The sequence below is a fragment of the Sebastes fasciatus genome, chromosome 3 (genome assembly GCF_043250625.1).
Source record: "Sebastes fasciatus isolate fSebFas1 chromosome 3, fSebFas1.pri, whole genome shotgun sequence".
NCBI lineage: Eukaryota > Metazoa > Chordata > Actinopteri > Perciformes > Sebastidae > Sebastes > Sebastes fasciatus.
Genome location: NC_133797.1, coordinates 23,198,106 through 23,215,766, shown reverse-complemented (window position 1 = coordinate 23,215,766; position 17,661 = coordinate 23,198,106). Strand labels below are relative to the sequence as shown.

General features: G+C 42.1%; 1 protein-coding gene across 1 annotated transcript; it reads left to right on the top strand.

Annotated features, from left to right (window-relative positions):
• Nucleotides 1–1,242: 1,242 nt before the first annotated feature.
• Nucleotides 1,243–10,050, top strand: LOC141765385 (perforin-1-like). Its single transcript, XM_074631440.1, has 8 exons — nt 1,243–1,353; nt 2,955–3,237; nt 6,263–6,399; nt 6,478–6,616; nt 7,210–7,290; nt 7,496–7,968; nt 8,087–8,180; nt 9,438–10,050. The coding sequence occupies exons 2-8, from the start codon at nt 2,974–2,976 to the stop codon at nt 9,648–9,650; spliced, it is 1,401 nt and encodes a 466-aa protein (XP_074487541.1). The 5' UTR covers nt 1,243–1,353; nt 2,955–2,973; the 3' UTR covers nt 9,651–10,050.
• Nucleotides 10,051–17,661: the final 7,611 nt, after the last annotated feature.

Genomic DNA, 17,661 nt, shown 5'->3' with positions numbered 1-17,661 from the left:
CTTCTATGTAAGGGATAATGTACAGCGAGCCGGTCATTGTTGTGAACAGTATTGTTGAACTCTTTTTAGAGCTTTTGGCCGGCGTCTGTTCTCAGCACCAGATCCAGGCCAAGTTGTGGAAGCTCTGTTGTAAATGTTTAACAGTATGAACGAATGTAAAGCAAGTTGCATAATATAGTTTGTTTTTGGTGAGAAGATATTGTTATTTCTGATATGAAGAGCGATACATTTTGGGGGAAAAAGTCTTTTCTGGTGTTGTTACTATTTTGTGCACCATGGTTAATTGCAATTAATCACACATTTTCATCATCTGTTCAAAATGTACCTTAAAGGGAGATTTGCCAAGTATTTAATACTCTTATCAACATGGGAGTGGGCAAATATGCTGCTTTATGCAAATGTATATAATTATTATTGGAAATCAATTATCATAACATGGCAAACTGAAGCCCAACAGGCAACAACAGCTGTCAGTGTGTCAGTGTGCTGACTTGACTATGACTTGCCCCAAACTGAATGTGATTATCGTAAAGTGGGCATTTCTGTAAAGGGGAGACCGGTGGGTACCCATAAAACCCATTTTCATTCACATATCTTGAGGTCAGAAGTCAAGGGACCACTTTGAAAATGGCCATGACAGTTTTTTCTCACCAAAATTTAGCACGAGTTTAAAGCTTTAAAACTGAGCCTGCTACAACCTAAAAAAAAACAAGTTGTGTTAATGCATTAAAAAAAATTGTGGCGTTAAAATGAACTTTGACAGCCCTAATATATGCATGTATGCATGCATACATACATTCATACATACATACATGCATACATACATAAGAGCCTTATGGGATGGTAATTATTTTTCTAGGTATTAGCAAGTCCTCAGGGTTACCAGGGAAACGGAGTGAATGGATTGTATATATAAATATAAAAAAATATATATTAATGGTCTTAATTTTTATTTTCTTTGGCAAGTGATCATGGTAAAAGTGTGATAATGCCCTTTGAGGCATCCATTATCAGTAATTAATGGACGACGTGGAGGCCAGAACCGTCGGACTACCAGCGGAGGACGATTTCTTCCGCGAAGTCGGGCATCATCGTGACACCAGGAAACGTCACCGGTAAATAAGATAATTCTAATGTTCCTGATAATTATTAAAAATGTTGTTGATCAAGCTTGTTGGAACAAATCCAACTGCAGCTGTGAGGTTTGTCCTTTAATTGTTTCTTCAATGATGTCACTATCTGACCTGTTAGGTAATTGCTATAAGTATAAATTCACTCCGTTGCTGTTCCCTCTTTACAGTCTCACCGCATCCCGGACTGACGCACACTCCTCATCTGCTGAGACCTGAAGAGGTAATATCATCTTTTTGCTTTTTGATTTTAGAAGAAAAATTGTTGACAGACTGAATATTTAAAGGGTCAGGATGACAAAATCTCACCACTAGTGGCGTTTTTTCTTTTTAAATTTTTTATTCTTTCCTCCGTTTCTTCTGATATGAAGACAGCTGAGATTTTTAACATCATCACAAATACTATGGACGTGAAAAATGACATAAAATGTCATAAATTCTTTGCTGTTTTGTTAATCCAATGTCATATTTTGGTGTTTTTAGTGCCACATATATAAGATTCCATTTAAAATCACTGCATTGGGATGGCAGTAGTAATCTCAAACCCATAGCAAATAAGACAACAGTGATCTAAATGGTTAGACATGGCTAGTGATAAGTGGGGACTTTTGTTTTCATTGTTAAAATAATGCCTTCCCAGAGCTACACATTACAGTGGTATTGCCAATTTCTATGCAAGTCAAGTTTATTTTTATTGCATGTTTTACTGGAGTTAAAGAGCTGTACAAGTTAGAGTGAACTGTGAGTAAAATTTTATCAACAAAAGCAATTAAACAACAATAGATTGCAATGGAAAAATACAAGGCAAATTAAAATTCTAATTACTACAATGCGTGTGAAGAAAAACAGCTGAGGCTGAATCACCATCATTCCTTACTGCTGCACCTATTATACTGGCATAACAGCAAGACCATTAACCTTGCTGATCAAGCTTTTAAATTTCATCATTATCACATGTCTTGCCGTTTTTATTGTTGTACCCACATGTACCACACTTTGATAAAAGCGTCAGCTAAATAAATTAGGCAAAAATTCCATAATAACCTTTCAGCATATTATAATTCAAGTGTTCTGAGAGAAAACTAGACTGCTGCACCTCTTCATGGCTATGTTTTCAGGCTTTAACAAATCTAGCCCTTGATGGGAGACTTTGACCAATCACAGGTAATTTCATTGAGAGAGCGTTCCTATTGGCTGTTCATTCAATGGAGGCAGCTGTCAATCACTCGTACTTTCTCATTTTACAGCTAAACAGTGCACTACAAGATGTTTCTGAAAACCTTTGAGGCGAGAAATACAGTAACAGAGAATTGATTCATATTTGATCAGCGCTGCCTAGTTTGACCGTTTAATCAGAGTTTGCGAGTGATTGACAGCTGTTCAGAGACGGTAGGCTCCAGCTCGGCTCTGATTGGTTGTTTTTCTACGGTCTGTGAAATCTTGCAGATGCCATTAGGAGCACTACTGTCAGGATATAGCGTTTATACCGTTTTATAAAAATAGCGTAATCATCTTTGCTCCAATCTCGCCTACTGCTGCTTTAAGAATATGTTATTAAAAATTCTGCAAATAATTTGAGGGTTAGAAAAATGACTCAAAGGTATAAAATAAGTTAATAAGCCGTCTCACAGCCACATCAAGGTAAAATAGCATGCTAAATACATAATAGATACATCAGATGAAAACTTGGAAATTCAAATTGAAAGAATTGCAAAGTCTGTCTGCTTTGCAGTTCATGTTAACTTCATTGATAATTACATTACAGCTGAAATGATGCTCACTGATGTCCTTTCCTACTCTCTTTGTCTCTCTGAAATACTTCAGTGTCTCTTTGACACCAGCCATGTTCTCCTCTTCAACCCCACCCCTTCTCTACCTGAGTTTCCTGCTCTTTCTGTCGTCCACTGTCCTCTCCTGCCGGACTGGGAACCGCAAGGAGTGTCGTGCTGCTCCCTTTGTACCGGGCCACAACCTGGCGGGGGAGGGCTTTGACGTGGTCACCCTGAAGCGAAAAGGAGCCTACTTGGTCGACGTGAAGACCTACCTGAACAGAAGAGGCACCTGTAAACTCTGCGTTAACCCTCTTCAAGGCAACAAGCTGCAGAAAGTAATTCAAATCAGAAAAGCACAAAGACAAACTTTCACATTCTGCAGCAACTTAGACACTTAAACAAGCACAACCATCGTCTTCTCGTCTTTATGCACTAGAGCTGTCTCACCTTCACTGGCGGCTTGCTCTTTGCACTATATGCACTCTCCCATAGCCATACGTTTTATACTACTGTTTTATAGAGAATTGATATTACTGTCTGTACTGTACATATCAGATTTATAGTGTATACACCGTATTCATATCATACCAGCTGTTTATTCTGTATATAATTTCTTACTATTAGCATTTCTTGCACCTACACCTGCACTATATTTATTTTCAGCTGCGTTCAGCCACTATTTTCTGTTGGCCGGTCCACAAAAATGTCCCCACCCTTTCGCCCTAGGAGGTTGAAATTCGACATGGGGGTCAAGTGTGTGGGTGTGAAAGTGTGTGTCTGTGTTCATGCCAATTGGCAAAAAGGGGGTGTGGCAGTGAGAGTGGCCTATAACAAAAAGGCACATAACTTCTAACTGGATTCACATACTATGGTCAAACCATAGACTGTATTAAACCAGTGGGCTGTGAAGCCAATGCTGAAGTGCCTTAAACTTGCATTCTTTCTAATATCGTGCAGGGAGCAACTCGTCTGGTTGCAAAAAGAAGTCTGATTGTACAGAAGTCTATGAGAAAATGAACCTACTTCTCACTTAATTTATTACCTTAGTAAACATCGTAAACATGAGTTTATGGTCTCAATTGCTAGTTGAGGGAACCAGGGCAATGCTAACTTCCTAGTTGGCCTACAAGAATACGTCATCCATGGAGTATTTTATATGATTTAAACAGGTGAGTCATATAGAAATGCAACCCACGTACAGTCATTTTTTTGTACCAGGCTGTAAACATGTAAAGATGGGCATTTTATTCTGTTTTATTTTAATTTGTACATGAAGGTCTGTGGGGATTGACCCTGTAGAATTGACTCGCTTTTGGAACCAGCCTCAAGTGGCCATTTGAGGAACTGCAATTTTTTGCAATTTTCAATTGGCTTCATTTTTCAGCTTCGGAGGTTGCTGCTTTGGCCAAACTCATGAACCGTTTGTCGTAGACTCTTAAGGGAGAAAACATTGCACCCCGCAGAGATTTCCTGTTTCAGTGGCGTGAGTTAGCCCGGCCCCCTATACTTAAGCCACAACAATCTAGTCAAGGTCCACAAAGCTGTGCGCACCCTATAACAACCATTCAACTTTCTACCCATAAGGCTGAAATTTGCCATGGAGGTCAAGTGTTTGTGAGGTTGTGTGTGTGTGTGTTTGAATGGATGCATGCACGTACGTGGTCGCAACTATTGCGAATTCACGCTTGTTTCCTCATACCTGCACTGTCTAGCATATTCATATTTTCTTCTTACCATTTATTCCACATTCTATATTTATTCTATATATTACTGTTCACTCTGTTATACTCTGGACACGCCTCACTTTACTGCTTTTTGCACTACCGGTTAGATGCTGAACTGCATTTGTCTCAGTGCAATGACAATAAAGTGGAATCTAATCTAATTTATTTTCAGCTGCCTCTCTCTGTGTTGGACTGGCGCTCATTCAGCAGCTGTAGTCATCGGAGCCAACAGAGTCAAGACTCCTCTGTCAGGTATTCTACATCATTATAAGCATAAATACCAAAATGTAAACCTTGATTCCCTGTAGCTGGGCCTCTTTGGGCTTCCTCAGTTACTGTTGCTGCACATGTGCAGTTTACAAACAAAAATTCATAGTATTTTTTTTAAACCATATGTCCTTGATTTCAGGCAGACGTAGACAAAAACAGGTTTAGAATTTTTTGCAGGAAAATGACCACTATGGCTGCAGATTTTATCTGCTGTAACTGACTCGCTAATTAAAGTTAGCTCCACGAATTGGTTGAAAATGCTGTCTCTGGCAAAAATCTCGGTTTCAAACTAACTTATTTCATAACGAGAACCTCATAAAAGTCATAAATATGCACTTGATGGCGATATTACATGATATATTATATACCTATGATGTGGACTAACGTGTTTGTAATGCTATTAGATCATTTTGATGGGGTTGCTGTGTGTAAACGTCCCCTAAATCTAACAGAGCGGGACAGAGCTGATAAAGTAGGATCCAGGACCAGCTAGTTTCCACAAAGTGGAAGTCAGTGTATGTGCTATTGTGTACATCCTCTTTCTTTTTTTTAACATAACTTGTAACCTCGTATAATAACGATGCATGAAATGCTTCTTGGGCTTGGAAATAACGCTAGGTTACCACTGTAGGTAAGTTAGTTAGCCAGGCATGCTAAAGTTTGCAGCCTATTTTGGAACAGACGAATACACTGTTTAATAATCCATTCATTACATTTGGTCTTTTTTTTGGTTTTGGTTTTGGAAGGGCAATAAAAAGACACCACCACCCTCCAACTATTTCTCTTAATACAGCCCCTTGCACATGCTTCAACATGTGGAGAAATGTATGTGTGTTTAGAGAGTTTAGATTACAGAAAATTAGTGGACAAATCATCTCAGTATTTTATGGTCTTATGAAATTGGAGAGATTTTATCATTTATGTCCTGTAAATTGTGTCCACAGCTCACTGGTGAGCAGATACACCTCCCTGTTCACTTCAGGTTGGAAGGTAAGAAACATTTCATAGATAATGTTGAAGAGAAACATACATTTTGTAATATTATTACTGTATTGTAACTGATATGTAGACATATATTGTTAGCATAATCAGCTGAAAACAGCACATGAGAGAAGGTTATTCTTATTCTACAGCGTTCGTTAGAGCAGAGGAGCACCCTGCTACTTAAATAAGATGCATAATTATGAGCTTTCGTATCTAAAGGTAATTGTTGAACCAATTATAGCCCCTCGGTGCTTTAGGAAATTAGGTTGATAATAATTTCAGCCCTCATTACAATATAAAAGTATTTGCATTACTTCAGTACCAGTTGTGTTTATTTTAAATGTTATGTTAATGTGGTGAACTATCATCTTGTTTCTAACAGATCGGCTTCAGTTTTAAGAAGAAGCTGAATATAGATCTGGCGGGAACTCGGTCCTCTGTGTATAACTTTGCTTCATCCAGGACCAGAAAGGACAGCTACTCCTTTAGCACTCACAGGGTGACCTGCAGCCATTACAGGTAGGGTGACATCGCCTCAGATTTTTAAACTAAGTTTTCATTCACAGTAAATTAACCAGTCTGTCTTTTTGTGTTTAGGTACCGTTTGTCGGGAAAACCGCGCCTCAGCAGGGAGTTCCGCAGGGATTTGGAGAGACTGCCCTATTCCTACAGCCACTCCACCAAGGCCCAGTTCAGACGTCTCATAGCTATCTATGGCACACATTATATCCGCCAGGTCAAAACACACACACTCTCTACCGCATTTTTATGCCTCCGCGCCAGCGCCAGCCGTGGCCAGAGCAATTAGGTTTTTGGGTTGTTTGTCCATCCGTACATCTGTCCGTCTGTACCTTTCTCAGGAACACCTGGAGGGCATTTTTTCAAAATTGACACAAACATCCACTTGGACTCAAGGATGAACTGATTAGAATTTGGTGGTCTAAGGTCAAAGGTCAAAGTCACTGTGACCTCACGTCTGCACCATTCTCGTGATAAATCAGGAAAGCCTTGAGGGAATTTCTTAAAATTTCACACAAACGTCCACTTGGACTCAAGGATGAACTGATTATAATATGGTGATCAAAGGTCACTGTGACCTCACAAAACACGTTTTTGGCCATAACTCAAGATTTCATACACTAATTATCAGACAAATGTCTAACAGGATAAAATGATCAAATGATGACATTTTGGACAGACATGGATGTAAACTACAACTTGACTAGTTGGCGGAGGCATACAACCGCGAGGCGGTAATTCTATTTTTTTCTTAGTTCACAGGAATAAATGACACTTTTTTTGTCTCAACAACATTGTACTTTATTTCAGGTTCGACTTGGGGGGGAACTCAGGAGATTCACAGCTACACGTACCTGTTTGTCTTCACTGAATGGATTTTCTGCACAACAGGTACACGTGACATGTGTTTCTGGACACAGTCTATTATTACGTATTCATTTTAAATAAAAAACATGAGTAAGCTACATCAACATTTTTCTACATACAGTAGATATATACGTATATACCCAGACCATCTTTTTAGAAGAAGCACTGAAACACAGTAATATACATAGAGCACCATAAATAACATCTTCTTTTCCCTCCTGTTCTCTAGGTGCACTCCTGCTTAACGCTGGGTTTCTCTTTTGGCTTGGGGAAGTTGACATCATCTAATAAACTCCGGTCTTGCAAAAAAGTCCTACAGAACCGGGACTTCTCCACTTCGTCCAGGTCCAGTCTCTACGACCATTATACAGAGGTGATAGGAGGCAGAGGTTGGGTCGGTGAGTTTTCTTTCACCCGTCAAGACTTCAAGGGCTACCGAAGGTGGCTGTCGACCCTCAAGGATCACCCTGATATTGTTCAATATTCCCTAAGACCAATGTACGAGCTGGTGTCATGCGAGGCACAAAAGATAGCAATGAAGGCTGCCATTGAGGCGTACGTGAATGAAAACGCCGTCAAGAAGATAGTCAAACTGCAATGTGGCATCAACTGCTGTCCTAAACAGGCCTTTTGGGGAAACATGGATGTGACCATCCTCCGAGCCCGGGGTCTGAAAGGAGATAGATTTGGCAGGACTGAAGCGTAAGTAGAGAAAGGGAAACAGAGGTGTTGACATAGGGGGCACTGTGATCATGATTCATCAAAGACAAATATGAATTAATTTGTTTATTTTCTTTCAACCGTTTTATCTAATTCACAGGTATGCTAAGATGTGGTTCAGTCATTTCTACCGCAGGACTGGTATGATCAGGTCAAACCGCCCTCACTGGAATGCTCGTTTTAATCTCGGCAAGGTCAGTAAATCTTCTTAGTCTTGATTTTCTTACGAGGTAATGACCATAGGAGCTTTTATGTTTCTACAAGCACTTCGTTCTTTTGCTACATTTCGGGCCCTATCCTTTTTTCATTGTATTTGCTGCCCTTGGGGTCCATTTTTAAGATACACAATATCTCTTTTCATTGTTTTGCTGATGATGATGCTGAAAAACAAATAGTGATGATTCATTGCAGCCTCTGTTGAACTGTTTAAATGATATCAGAACTTGGATTGATCTAAACTTTCTAAATCTTAATGAAAATAAGACTGAGATCATTACGTTTGGTCGACTTGACCTATTAGATGACTCCGTTGGTATTCTAAGCCCTTTGCCTTCACCAAAATTACCTTTTGTTAAAAAGTGTTTGTTTTTTTACAGCGCCTTCAAATTTGATAAACAAATTAGCTCAGTTGAAAAAAGAAACAGCTTTTTCCAGTTAAGACTCTTAGCAAAGGTAAAGGCCTATCTGTCATGCAGGCCTCTCGAGATAGTTACCCATGCTTTTATTACCTCTCGGTAAGACTACTGTAATTCTTTGTATGTGGGTGTAGAACAGTCGTCTCTTCGCCGTCTGCAGTTATTTCAAAATGCAGCTGCTCGCCTTCTGACTGGAAAAAGAAAACGTGATCACATATCACCAGTTCTGGCCTCCCTCCACTGACTTCCTGTCCATTTCAGGATTGATTTTAAGATTTTATTACTTGTTGTTGAGGTTTTAAATGGGCTGGCACCACCTTATCTAGCAGAACTATTGCACCTTCATACTCCAGTTAGAGCACTGAGGTCAACCAATCAGATGCTTCTGGATGTCCCCAGAACTAGACTCAAAAACAGAGGCGACCAAGCCTTTGCGGTGGCCGCCCCTAATCTCTGGAACAGCTTACCTTTTCATATTAAAACAGCTCAGACCACAGAATCATTTAAGTCGCTGCTGAAGACTCACCTCTTCTCGCTGGCATTTGATTAAGTTTATCTTTCTATCTATTATGTGCACATTATCTTTATTGTTTTTACCCTGTTCTTATTGTTGCTTGCTTTGTATTAATTTGTATTATGTTCAGCACTTTGGTCAACTGCAGTTGTTTTTAAATGTGCTCTATAAATAAAGTTTGACTTGACATGACTTGTAGAAATGCATAAAGATAGTGTTGACAAATTTGATACTTTAAGGGTATATGTTTGTTTCATTTTTACATTATTCTGATTACATTTTTATTTCAAATCTTCCTGAAGGCGAACACACGCGCAACTTTGAAGGTCGAGGTCTGGGACAGGGACCCAGGCAGGGATGACCTTTTGGGACAATGTACGATCAGTGTGCGCCGGGGGACACACCATCAGAGATGCTCCACCAGGAGAGGGTCCTTCATATTCAAGTACACTCTGACCTGCGACCGTCACCTCACTGGAGACAAGTGCAACAAGTACAAACCATCTCCATACTAAGAAACACATTGTGGGTGTGCCGCTTTCTTTCCTTTCATCGCAATATCACATCTGTTGATCACTTTTTTTAGGTTGTCATTGAACACAATCAAAGGGGAAACATTTGCAATCAATTAGAGGTACATTTACGAATTTATGAAACTTAAGTGTTATAAAAGAAAACTGATCGTGATTGAAAAAATAGGTTTCAGTTTTGACTAATATTTCTGACTTTAATAATTTAGATTCGGTGTTTGGTTACTGTTAAACTGTTTATTATAAGACAATTTGGGAGTGATAGAGTAGGACTATCCTTTGGTTTACATTTGAATCGCAGATTAAGCCTTTACGGTTACGGTTAAAATCTTTCTAATGACATTTTTGTGTCCTTTGTCATGCCAATAAAACCTATGAAAACTAATGATTTCTGTTGTTAGCATTTTTCTTTTGACAAATTCTTCAAAGCACATTTCTCTTCCGTGTTGTTTTAACATAGAGAAATTTACTCTATTAGGTACATTTCGACGTGAGGGCCATTCCCTGCTCAGCTTTTACTATCCTTTTCTCCTGTGATTTGCTACACCCTTCTTTCCTTTTATTTCCTCATAAGCACCATTAAGATAAAAGATAAAAAGCTCCCTCCTCCGTTTATTTCCAATCGAAGAAAAATAAATGGCTGTTTTTCTTGCTCGGTCTGATTTTGATGACTAGAAGAGGAGCAGTGAAATCAACTTTTTGGGCATTTTGAACAGATAGAAAACTATTTTTAAAATGTTACAGGAAGATGCCCACAACCATCTTTAATAAATCAGACTGGGAATTAATTTCAAAAGACTTAAACACCTTAAGATGCATCATACAGTAGACTGAGAGCATGGTTTGAGTTCTGATGCTGTCTTGAAAGTCCACATTCTGTAAATGTCAATCTCTATGTGCATTTACTCATCTCAATTCACTGGATTAACTCTGACCCCAGCCCCATCTCCCTGAAGATCTGGTTTGTCCTGTTGTTTAAGTTGTTTTTGTAAATTTGGCACGTGCAGTAGACTGAGGGCGTGGTTTGAGTTCTGATACAATATTCTTGCATTATGTGGTTCCAAAGGAATTAACATCAGAAATTGAGGATACAAATTTTATTGTGATGTATGGTCAATAATATTCAAGTGAGCATAATTCAACCACAACTACTGGGTTAAATGTGTTACAGTCCACAAAGGTGCTACAGTTATCTCCACTGTGGTGGTAGCTTTAAAACAAAGGTTGTGATCCATTTATTTTAATACTCTGTTTACCCAGAGCTAATAGCTACTAGGACAATTCAAACTCCCAACATGAGATAACAGCAATATAAGTAGTGTGCAGATGTATAGTTGACGAGGTGTGGCAATGCCAGGAACACAAAGCCCTGGTTGCAAACATCTGCAGTTCACTGATACTCATCTACAACTGAAATGATACCGTTCTATTCTACTCGCTTTGTCTCTCTCTGAAATATTTAATTGTTTTCTTTGACTCCAGCCATACTCTCCTTTTCAACCTCACCCCTTCTCTACCTGAGACTCCTGCTATTTCTGTTGTACCACTCCCCTATCTACGACGGAATATTAGGGCCACATTGAGGGGGAAAAAATCAGAGATTTCGAGCATAAAGTCATAATATTACGAGAAAAAAGTCGTAATATTACGAGAATAAAGTCATAACTTTATGAGAAAAAAGTCATAATATTACGAGAATAAAGTCATAACTTTATGAAAAAAAAGTCGTAATATTACAAGAATAAAGTCATAACTTTATGAGGAAAAAAGTCATAATATTACAAGAATAAAGTCATAACTTTATGAGGAAAAAAGTCATAATATTACAAGAATAAAGTCATAACTTTATGAGAAAAAAAGTCGTAATATTACAAGAATAAAGTCATAACTTATCGAGAAAAAGAGTAATTTCCTCCTCCACAAAAGAGGCAATTTCCCCCAGTTCCATTTGGTTCTTTCTTCGGAGTAAATTCAGTTTCTTGCACAATCTTTTCAAGATCCTGATACTGATGATAATGTGGTGCAGAGGTGCCAAAAGATTAAGTATTTAATTATTTGTGAAACCTAAACTAAAGTATAACTACACAAGATGCTCCACGTTGTTCATTTTCACACAGGCAGCACATACTAGCTTGTCATGAAGGAGGCGAAATAACCCTACAAACTTGCATTAAATTTTAGTGAGGAAAAACTGGCTTGGCCATTTTCAAAGGGATCCCTTGACCTCTGACCTCAAGATATGTGAATGTAAATGGGTTCTATGAGTACCCATGAGTCTCCCCTTTACAGACATGCCCACTTTATGATAATCACATGCAGTTTGGGGCAAGTCATAGTCAAGTCAGCACACTGACACACTGACAGCTGTTGTTGCCAGTTGGGCTGCAGTTTGCCATGTTATGATTTGAGCATATTTTTTATGCTAAATGCAGTACCTGTGAGGGTTTCTAGACAATATTAGTCATTGTTTCGTGTTATTAATTGATTTCCAATTATAAATATATACATATATTTGCAAAAAGAAAGCATATTATTAGTATTAAAAACTTGACAAATCTCCCTTTAAAGTACAATTTGAACAGATAAGAAACGTGCGATTAAATATTTGAATCAATTGACAGCCCCACAAATTGGTTTTATGGCTCACCTTGTCTTTTGTCTTATGCAAACACCCATCAAAATACACACCCACATCACTCCGACAAACACACTCATTATTTTTACATGATGGGATTTCTTGTAAGTCATCTGGTACACTACAAAAAACACCGGGAATGTACCTTTACAGGTTGAATGACACCTGAAGTGAAAAGGGACAAAAGCGTGTGTGTGTGTGTGTGTGTGTGTGTGTGTGTGTGTGTGTGTGTGCGTGTGTGTTGTTGAGTGTGAGTGTGAGTGTGAGTGTGTGTGAGAGAGTGTGTGTGTGCATGGAAAGTCCACATACTGTAAGTGTCAATCTCTATGTGCATTTACTCATCTCAATTCACTGGATTAACTCTGACCTTGTCAACTCAAATTCAAAGGTTTACAGGAAGGCGTGATTTTTGCAGCCCCATCTCCCTGAAGATCTGGTTTGTCCTGTTGTTTAAGTTGTTTTTGTAAATTTGACACTGAAGATCACCACATCATCCAGGTATGCAGCGCTGCAGTTGTCACAACCCTGGAGTACTCTGTTCATCAGTCTCTGGAAGGTGGCTGGTGCTCCGTGTAGTCCAAATGGCATCACTGTAAACTGGTAGAGTCCAGCTGGGGTTCGGAACGCCGTGTAGGGTCTGCTTGTCTCCTCCAGTGGCACCTGCCAATATCCCTTGCAGAGATCAAGGGTGGTGATGTACTTTGCAGCTCCGATCTTCTCCAGCAAGTCCTCGATTCTTGGCATGGGATAGGCGTCAAACTCTGAGATGGCATTGATCTTCCTGAAATCAATGCATATTCGGAGGGAGCCATCCTTCTTGAAGACGATGACCACCGGACTACACCACTCTGAGTTGGATGGTTCAATCACTCCAAGTTTCAACATCTCCTCCACCTCCTGCTGCAGTTTTCCCACCAGCTGCTGCGGAATACGGTAGGGACGTTGACGAATTGGTCGTCCATCTTTGAGGCGAATGACATGCTCCACTAGAGTTGTCTTCCCTGGGCTGGCAGCAAATAAGGACGGAGTCATCTTGAAGACCTGGAGGAGCCGTGCAACTTGTCCTGGTTCAAGATGTGCCAACACAGGAGCAGCTGGTGTAGTAAGGGTCTCCAGTCCCATCTCCACCTCTTCTTCACTGTCGACCTTCCTTGCCATCAGAACCTCCCCTGGTACCTGGATCAACCGGTCCTTCCACTCTTTCAAGAGATTCACATGGTAGGTCTGCTTGGGTTTCTTCTTGTCTGGGTGATGGACCTCGTAAGTGACCGGACCCATTTTTCGGGTGATGAGGTACGGCCCTTGCCATTTTGCTAGGAGCTTGCTGTTGGATGAAGGGAGAAGCAGCAAAACTTTTTGGCCAGGCTGGAACTCACGGCGCCGGGCCTGTTGGTCATACCAGGTCTTTTGGCTTTTCTGGGCCTCCCGCAGGTTAACCTCTGCCTCCTCCTGGTACCTTGCCAGCCGATCCCTCATCTCCAGCACAAACTGCACCACCCCTCTGTCGTCTTGCGAGGTGGAAGGTGTCTCCCAGCCTTTGCGGAGCAGATCCAAGGGTCCCTGTACCTCCCAGCCATAAAGCAGCTCGAATGGGGAGAAACCAGTTGATGCCTGGGGAACTTCACGATAGGCGAAGAGCAGGAATGGCAGCCAACGGTCCCAGTCCTTGCCAGTATCATCCACGAACTTCCGCAGCATATTCTTCAATGTCTGGTTGAACCTTTCAACCAGACCATCAGTCTGTGGGTGGTATGGCGTAGTTTTGATTGCTGAGATGCCCAGCTGCTTTTGGAAGAGCTGCATCAACCTGGAGGTGAAGTTCGTTCCCTGATCCGTCAGGATCTCATCAGGTATTCCCACTCTGGAGAACAGTTGCACCAACGCACGCAGCACAGCAGGAGCGGTGATCGTGCGCAGGGGAAAAGCCTCTGGGAAACGAGTAGCATAGTCACACACCACCAATATGTACTGATGTCCACCACTGCTTTTCACCAACGGGCCCACAATATCCATGGCAATCCTGCGGAATGGAGTGGAGATAACAGGTAGTGGCTGCAGAAAAGCTCGGTCAGACTTGCGGGCGATGCATGTTTTTTGACATGTTGGGCATGTGGCACAATATTTCTGAATGTCTGTGTACATGGAGGGCCAATAAAAGCGTGAACTGATGCGCAGATATGTTTTGTGGCGGCCAAGGTGTCCAGACCATGGGAGTGTGTGTGCTAGGTGCATGACGAGTGACCTACAGTTAGCAGGAACTACTAGGCGTTTATGGTCATTATCAACGGTGTACAACACATCCTTTTCCACAATAAACCTTTCCCTTCCCACACAATCTCCCTTTGCTGCCTCCCCCACCTTAGCAAACAAATGTTTCAAAGTTGTATCCCCCCTCTGTAGCACAGAAATATCATCAGGTACTGCCCACATTTCATTTGACAGTGTACTCTTTGTTTTGGGCTCTGCTGACTTCAGCTGCTTCTCAAAGCGGCGTTGGCGACGGGATTTTCTTGGGCCCTTGGTGCCACCATCGAACAGACTACTGTCAAAGTCTGGGAAAGGATGAGCACAAGGTTCCTCTTTTCTTAGCCCCTGAGTGCCACCCTCACACAGACCACGGTGAAGGTCTGGGAGCGGTTGGACCCCAGCTTTCGCCTGGGCACGAGTGATCACAGGACAAGAAACAGTGACATTGACTTCCCCCCTCTGCCCAGAGTCAGTTTCCACTGGCCTGTTCTCCCGCAGCAAGTCCAGAAGTACAGGTAAGTCCCAACCCAAGAGGGCAGCAACAGGTAACTTTGCAACCACCCCAACAGTCAACAAGTAAGACTGTTCATCAATGGTAACAGTTAATTCAGCTGTGGGATAAGGATGCTTATCCCCATGAACACATAGTATGTCCTCTTGTCTGCTGTAATCCACACTGTTTACAGGCACCAGATCCTGCCGCACCAGCGACATGAAGCTACCACTGTCCAAAAGAGCAGTAACCTGCTGGCCATTAACAGTCACAGTTTTGTAGCGTTGTAACCTCACTTCACTATCCTCCACCTCAGGCCGGGGAGCATAGCAAGCGCAGGTGAGTTTAGCTTTGCGTATGGGACACACAGAAGCTTTGTGCCCTGGCTGTTGACAATAAAAACAAACAAAGTCCTTACCGGGTCCTCGTTGGTTTAGGGCCGAGCTGAAGTTACCTGGTGGCTCCTGGCTAAACTCTCTCCTCGTAGGCCGGGGCTGGGGTAACTGAAGTGTAGGTCTGCGGGCTGCACTGTAGGAACGTGCAGCTGGTCCTCCTCTCCGAGCGTTGAGGTACTGTAGCGCCAGCTTGGCAGCGGAGAGTCCACCCTCTGGTTCATGCTCCTTCACCCAGGTCCTCACTTCAGGGGGGAGTATCCGGAGTAGCTGCTCCAGGATAATGGCCTCACCGACCTCCTCCTTGGTGTGCTGCTCTGGCCGAATCCAGCGTCGATAGAGACCCTTCAGGCGGTGGTAGGTCTCTGTGGGGGTTTCACCAGGTGGTACCACTGTGGACCGGAACCGCTGCCGATACGTCTCTGGAGAGATGTCAAACTTGGTCAACAGTGCTCCCTTCAGGTCGTTGTAGCAGTGGGCCCTCTCCTCATCCATCATGGTGTAGGCCTCCAATGCCTTCCCCGACAGCAGTGGAACGAGTCTGCATGCCCACTCATTCTCTGGCCATCTCCATGTTTTGGCAATACGCTCAAAACGTAACAAATAGTTCTCAATATCCTCCCCCATCTGAAACGGGGATAATTTGGGCTCGTTGTAATGTCTCCACCCTGGCCTTGGATGCTCAGGGCTGCTGTTATAGTCTATAGCTGCTACTATAGGAGAGAACGTCTCTGTTGGTGCATGCCATTGCCCACGCTGGGGTACTGGCGTCGGCAGATCAATTCTTGGACTGCTTGCTGTCACCGTGCTTGGAGTAGGAGCAGCGTATCTCAGGCCTCGGATCTCTGCTAACAGGCCCTCCTCCCTCCTATTTTGTGCTGTCATAAATTCTCTCATCATTGTCAATAGTTCTTCTCCTGGCCCTCCCAGTTGATGATGGAGCTGCAGGTGCTATGAGATCTTCTCTGTACCTGCTCCCCTCCTCATCTTCCTCTGAGGACGACGTAGTATGATCCGTCTCCCCAGCCGGGTCCATGCAGCCGCGCCCTCCTCTGACTGCCCTTGCCGTTGGGAACGCAGTCCTGTGCGCTCCTGTGTGGTTATGTCCTTCCGACTAGCCATCCCACTTCTGACACCATATGTCGCGGGGTTCTATGTCAAACCTCCGTGCAACATGAAAAACACTAGCGTAGTCGGAAAACGTATTAATCCCCTTTTTATTATGCCGGCCTCCCAAAGTGCAATCATTGCTTACTATTTACAAAAAGTGAAAAATAGAAAATAAGCTCTGTACAAAACATCAAATAGTACTGAAAATCGAGTTCCTCAATAACTCCATGATTTCTTTCAGAATAGGCAAAAACAATCCAAAAATACAATCTATATTTTACCTTCCTGAGTGTGACCTTCTCTGTCAACACTTCAAGATCAGACTCACCTCAGCTGGCCAAGATGACCCCCTTTTAAACCAATAGCCCCTCCCCTGGGCGTATTCCTTACACAGAAAAATAACAATTAACATTATTTTTCATCATAGAAGATATTTATAGTCCCTTTAACCTAGGCATATTTTACATATAAATGATATACCTCTGTCTAAACATTCCCCCCCAACCAAAACAAGTTAATTTGCAACATAATCACAATTCCAAATAATAAACATATTTAAACTGATCACATGATCTCAAAAACGCGCGAGGGCACCCTTTATAACGGGGGGATTTGTTACGGCCCTGTTTGCTCATCAATCCCATGAATGGGACATGACAGGATGGACACGCAGCGTTTCAGCAACTGGTGAGTGAGAATAATGTTTGTGTAAATATACGCGTATGGGAAACAGCAGAACAATCAAGTGTGCACCTTTGGTCGCACTACTGATAAACAGTTTAGGGGAGAGGGATATGTCGCGATGTGTTTTAACTACGGAGTGAATCAGGAAGGGAGCAGAGAAATGTTTGGCGTGTGTGTGTGTGTGTGTGTGTGTGTGTGCCTGCGGCGCAGCGGAGAAATGTTGGTGTGTGTGGCCTGTGTGAGGGCTTTGGTTTAGGACCCAGAAGCAGACACAGACACAGCTGGATGGTGGTTGAAAGTCAGGTGGATTTATTGTAATAAAGGTGGTGAGGGCGCTGGAGAAGGCAGGGGACAGGCAGGCTGTTGAGCAGGGTGGAGTAGCTGGAGGAATGAGCTGCGGCGGCGTGAGGATGGCTCAATGGGAGGCTGGCACTG

What these genes read in the sequence shown, in the direction of transcription:
- LOC141765385 (XM_074631440.1), top strand. Translation starts at nt 2,974, where the DNA reads ATGTTCTCCTCTTCAACCCCACCCCTTCTCTACCTGAGTTTCCTGCTC. An exon ending in AAGGCAACAAGCTGCAGAAA is followed by an intron (nt 3,238 to 6,262) that starts GTAATTCAAATC and finishes TGTTTCTAACAG; the next exon opens with ATCGGCTTCAGTTTTAAGAA. An exon ending in ATGGATTTTCTGCACAACAG is followed by an intron (nt 7,291 to 7,495) that starts GTACACGTGACA and finishes CCTGTTCTCTAG; the next exon opens with GTGCACTCCTGCTTAACGCT.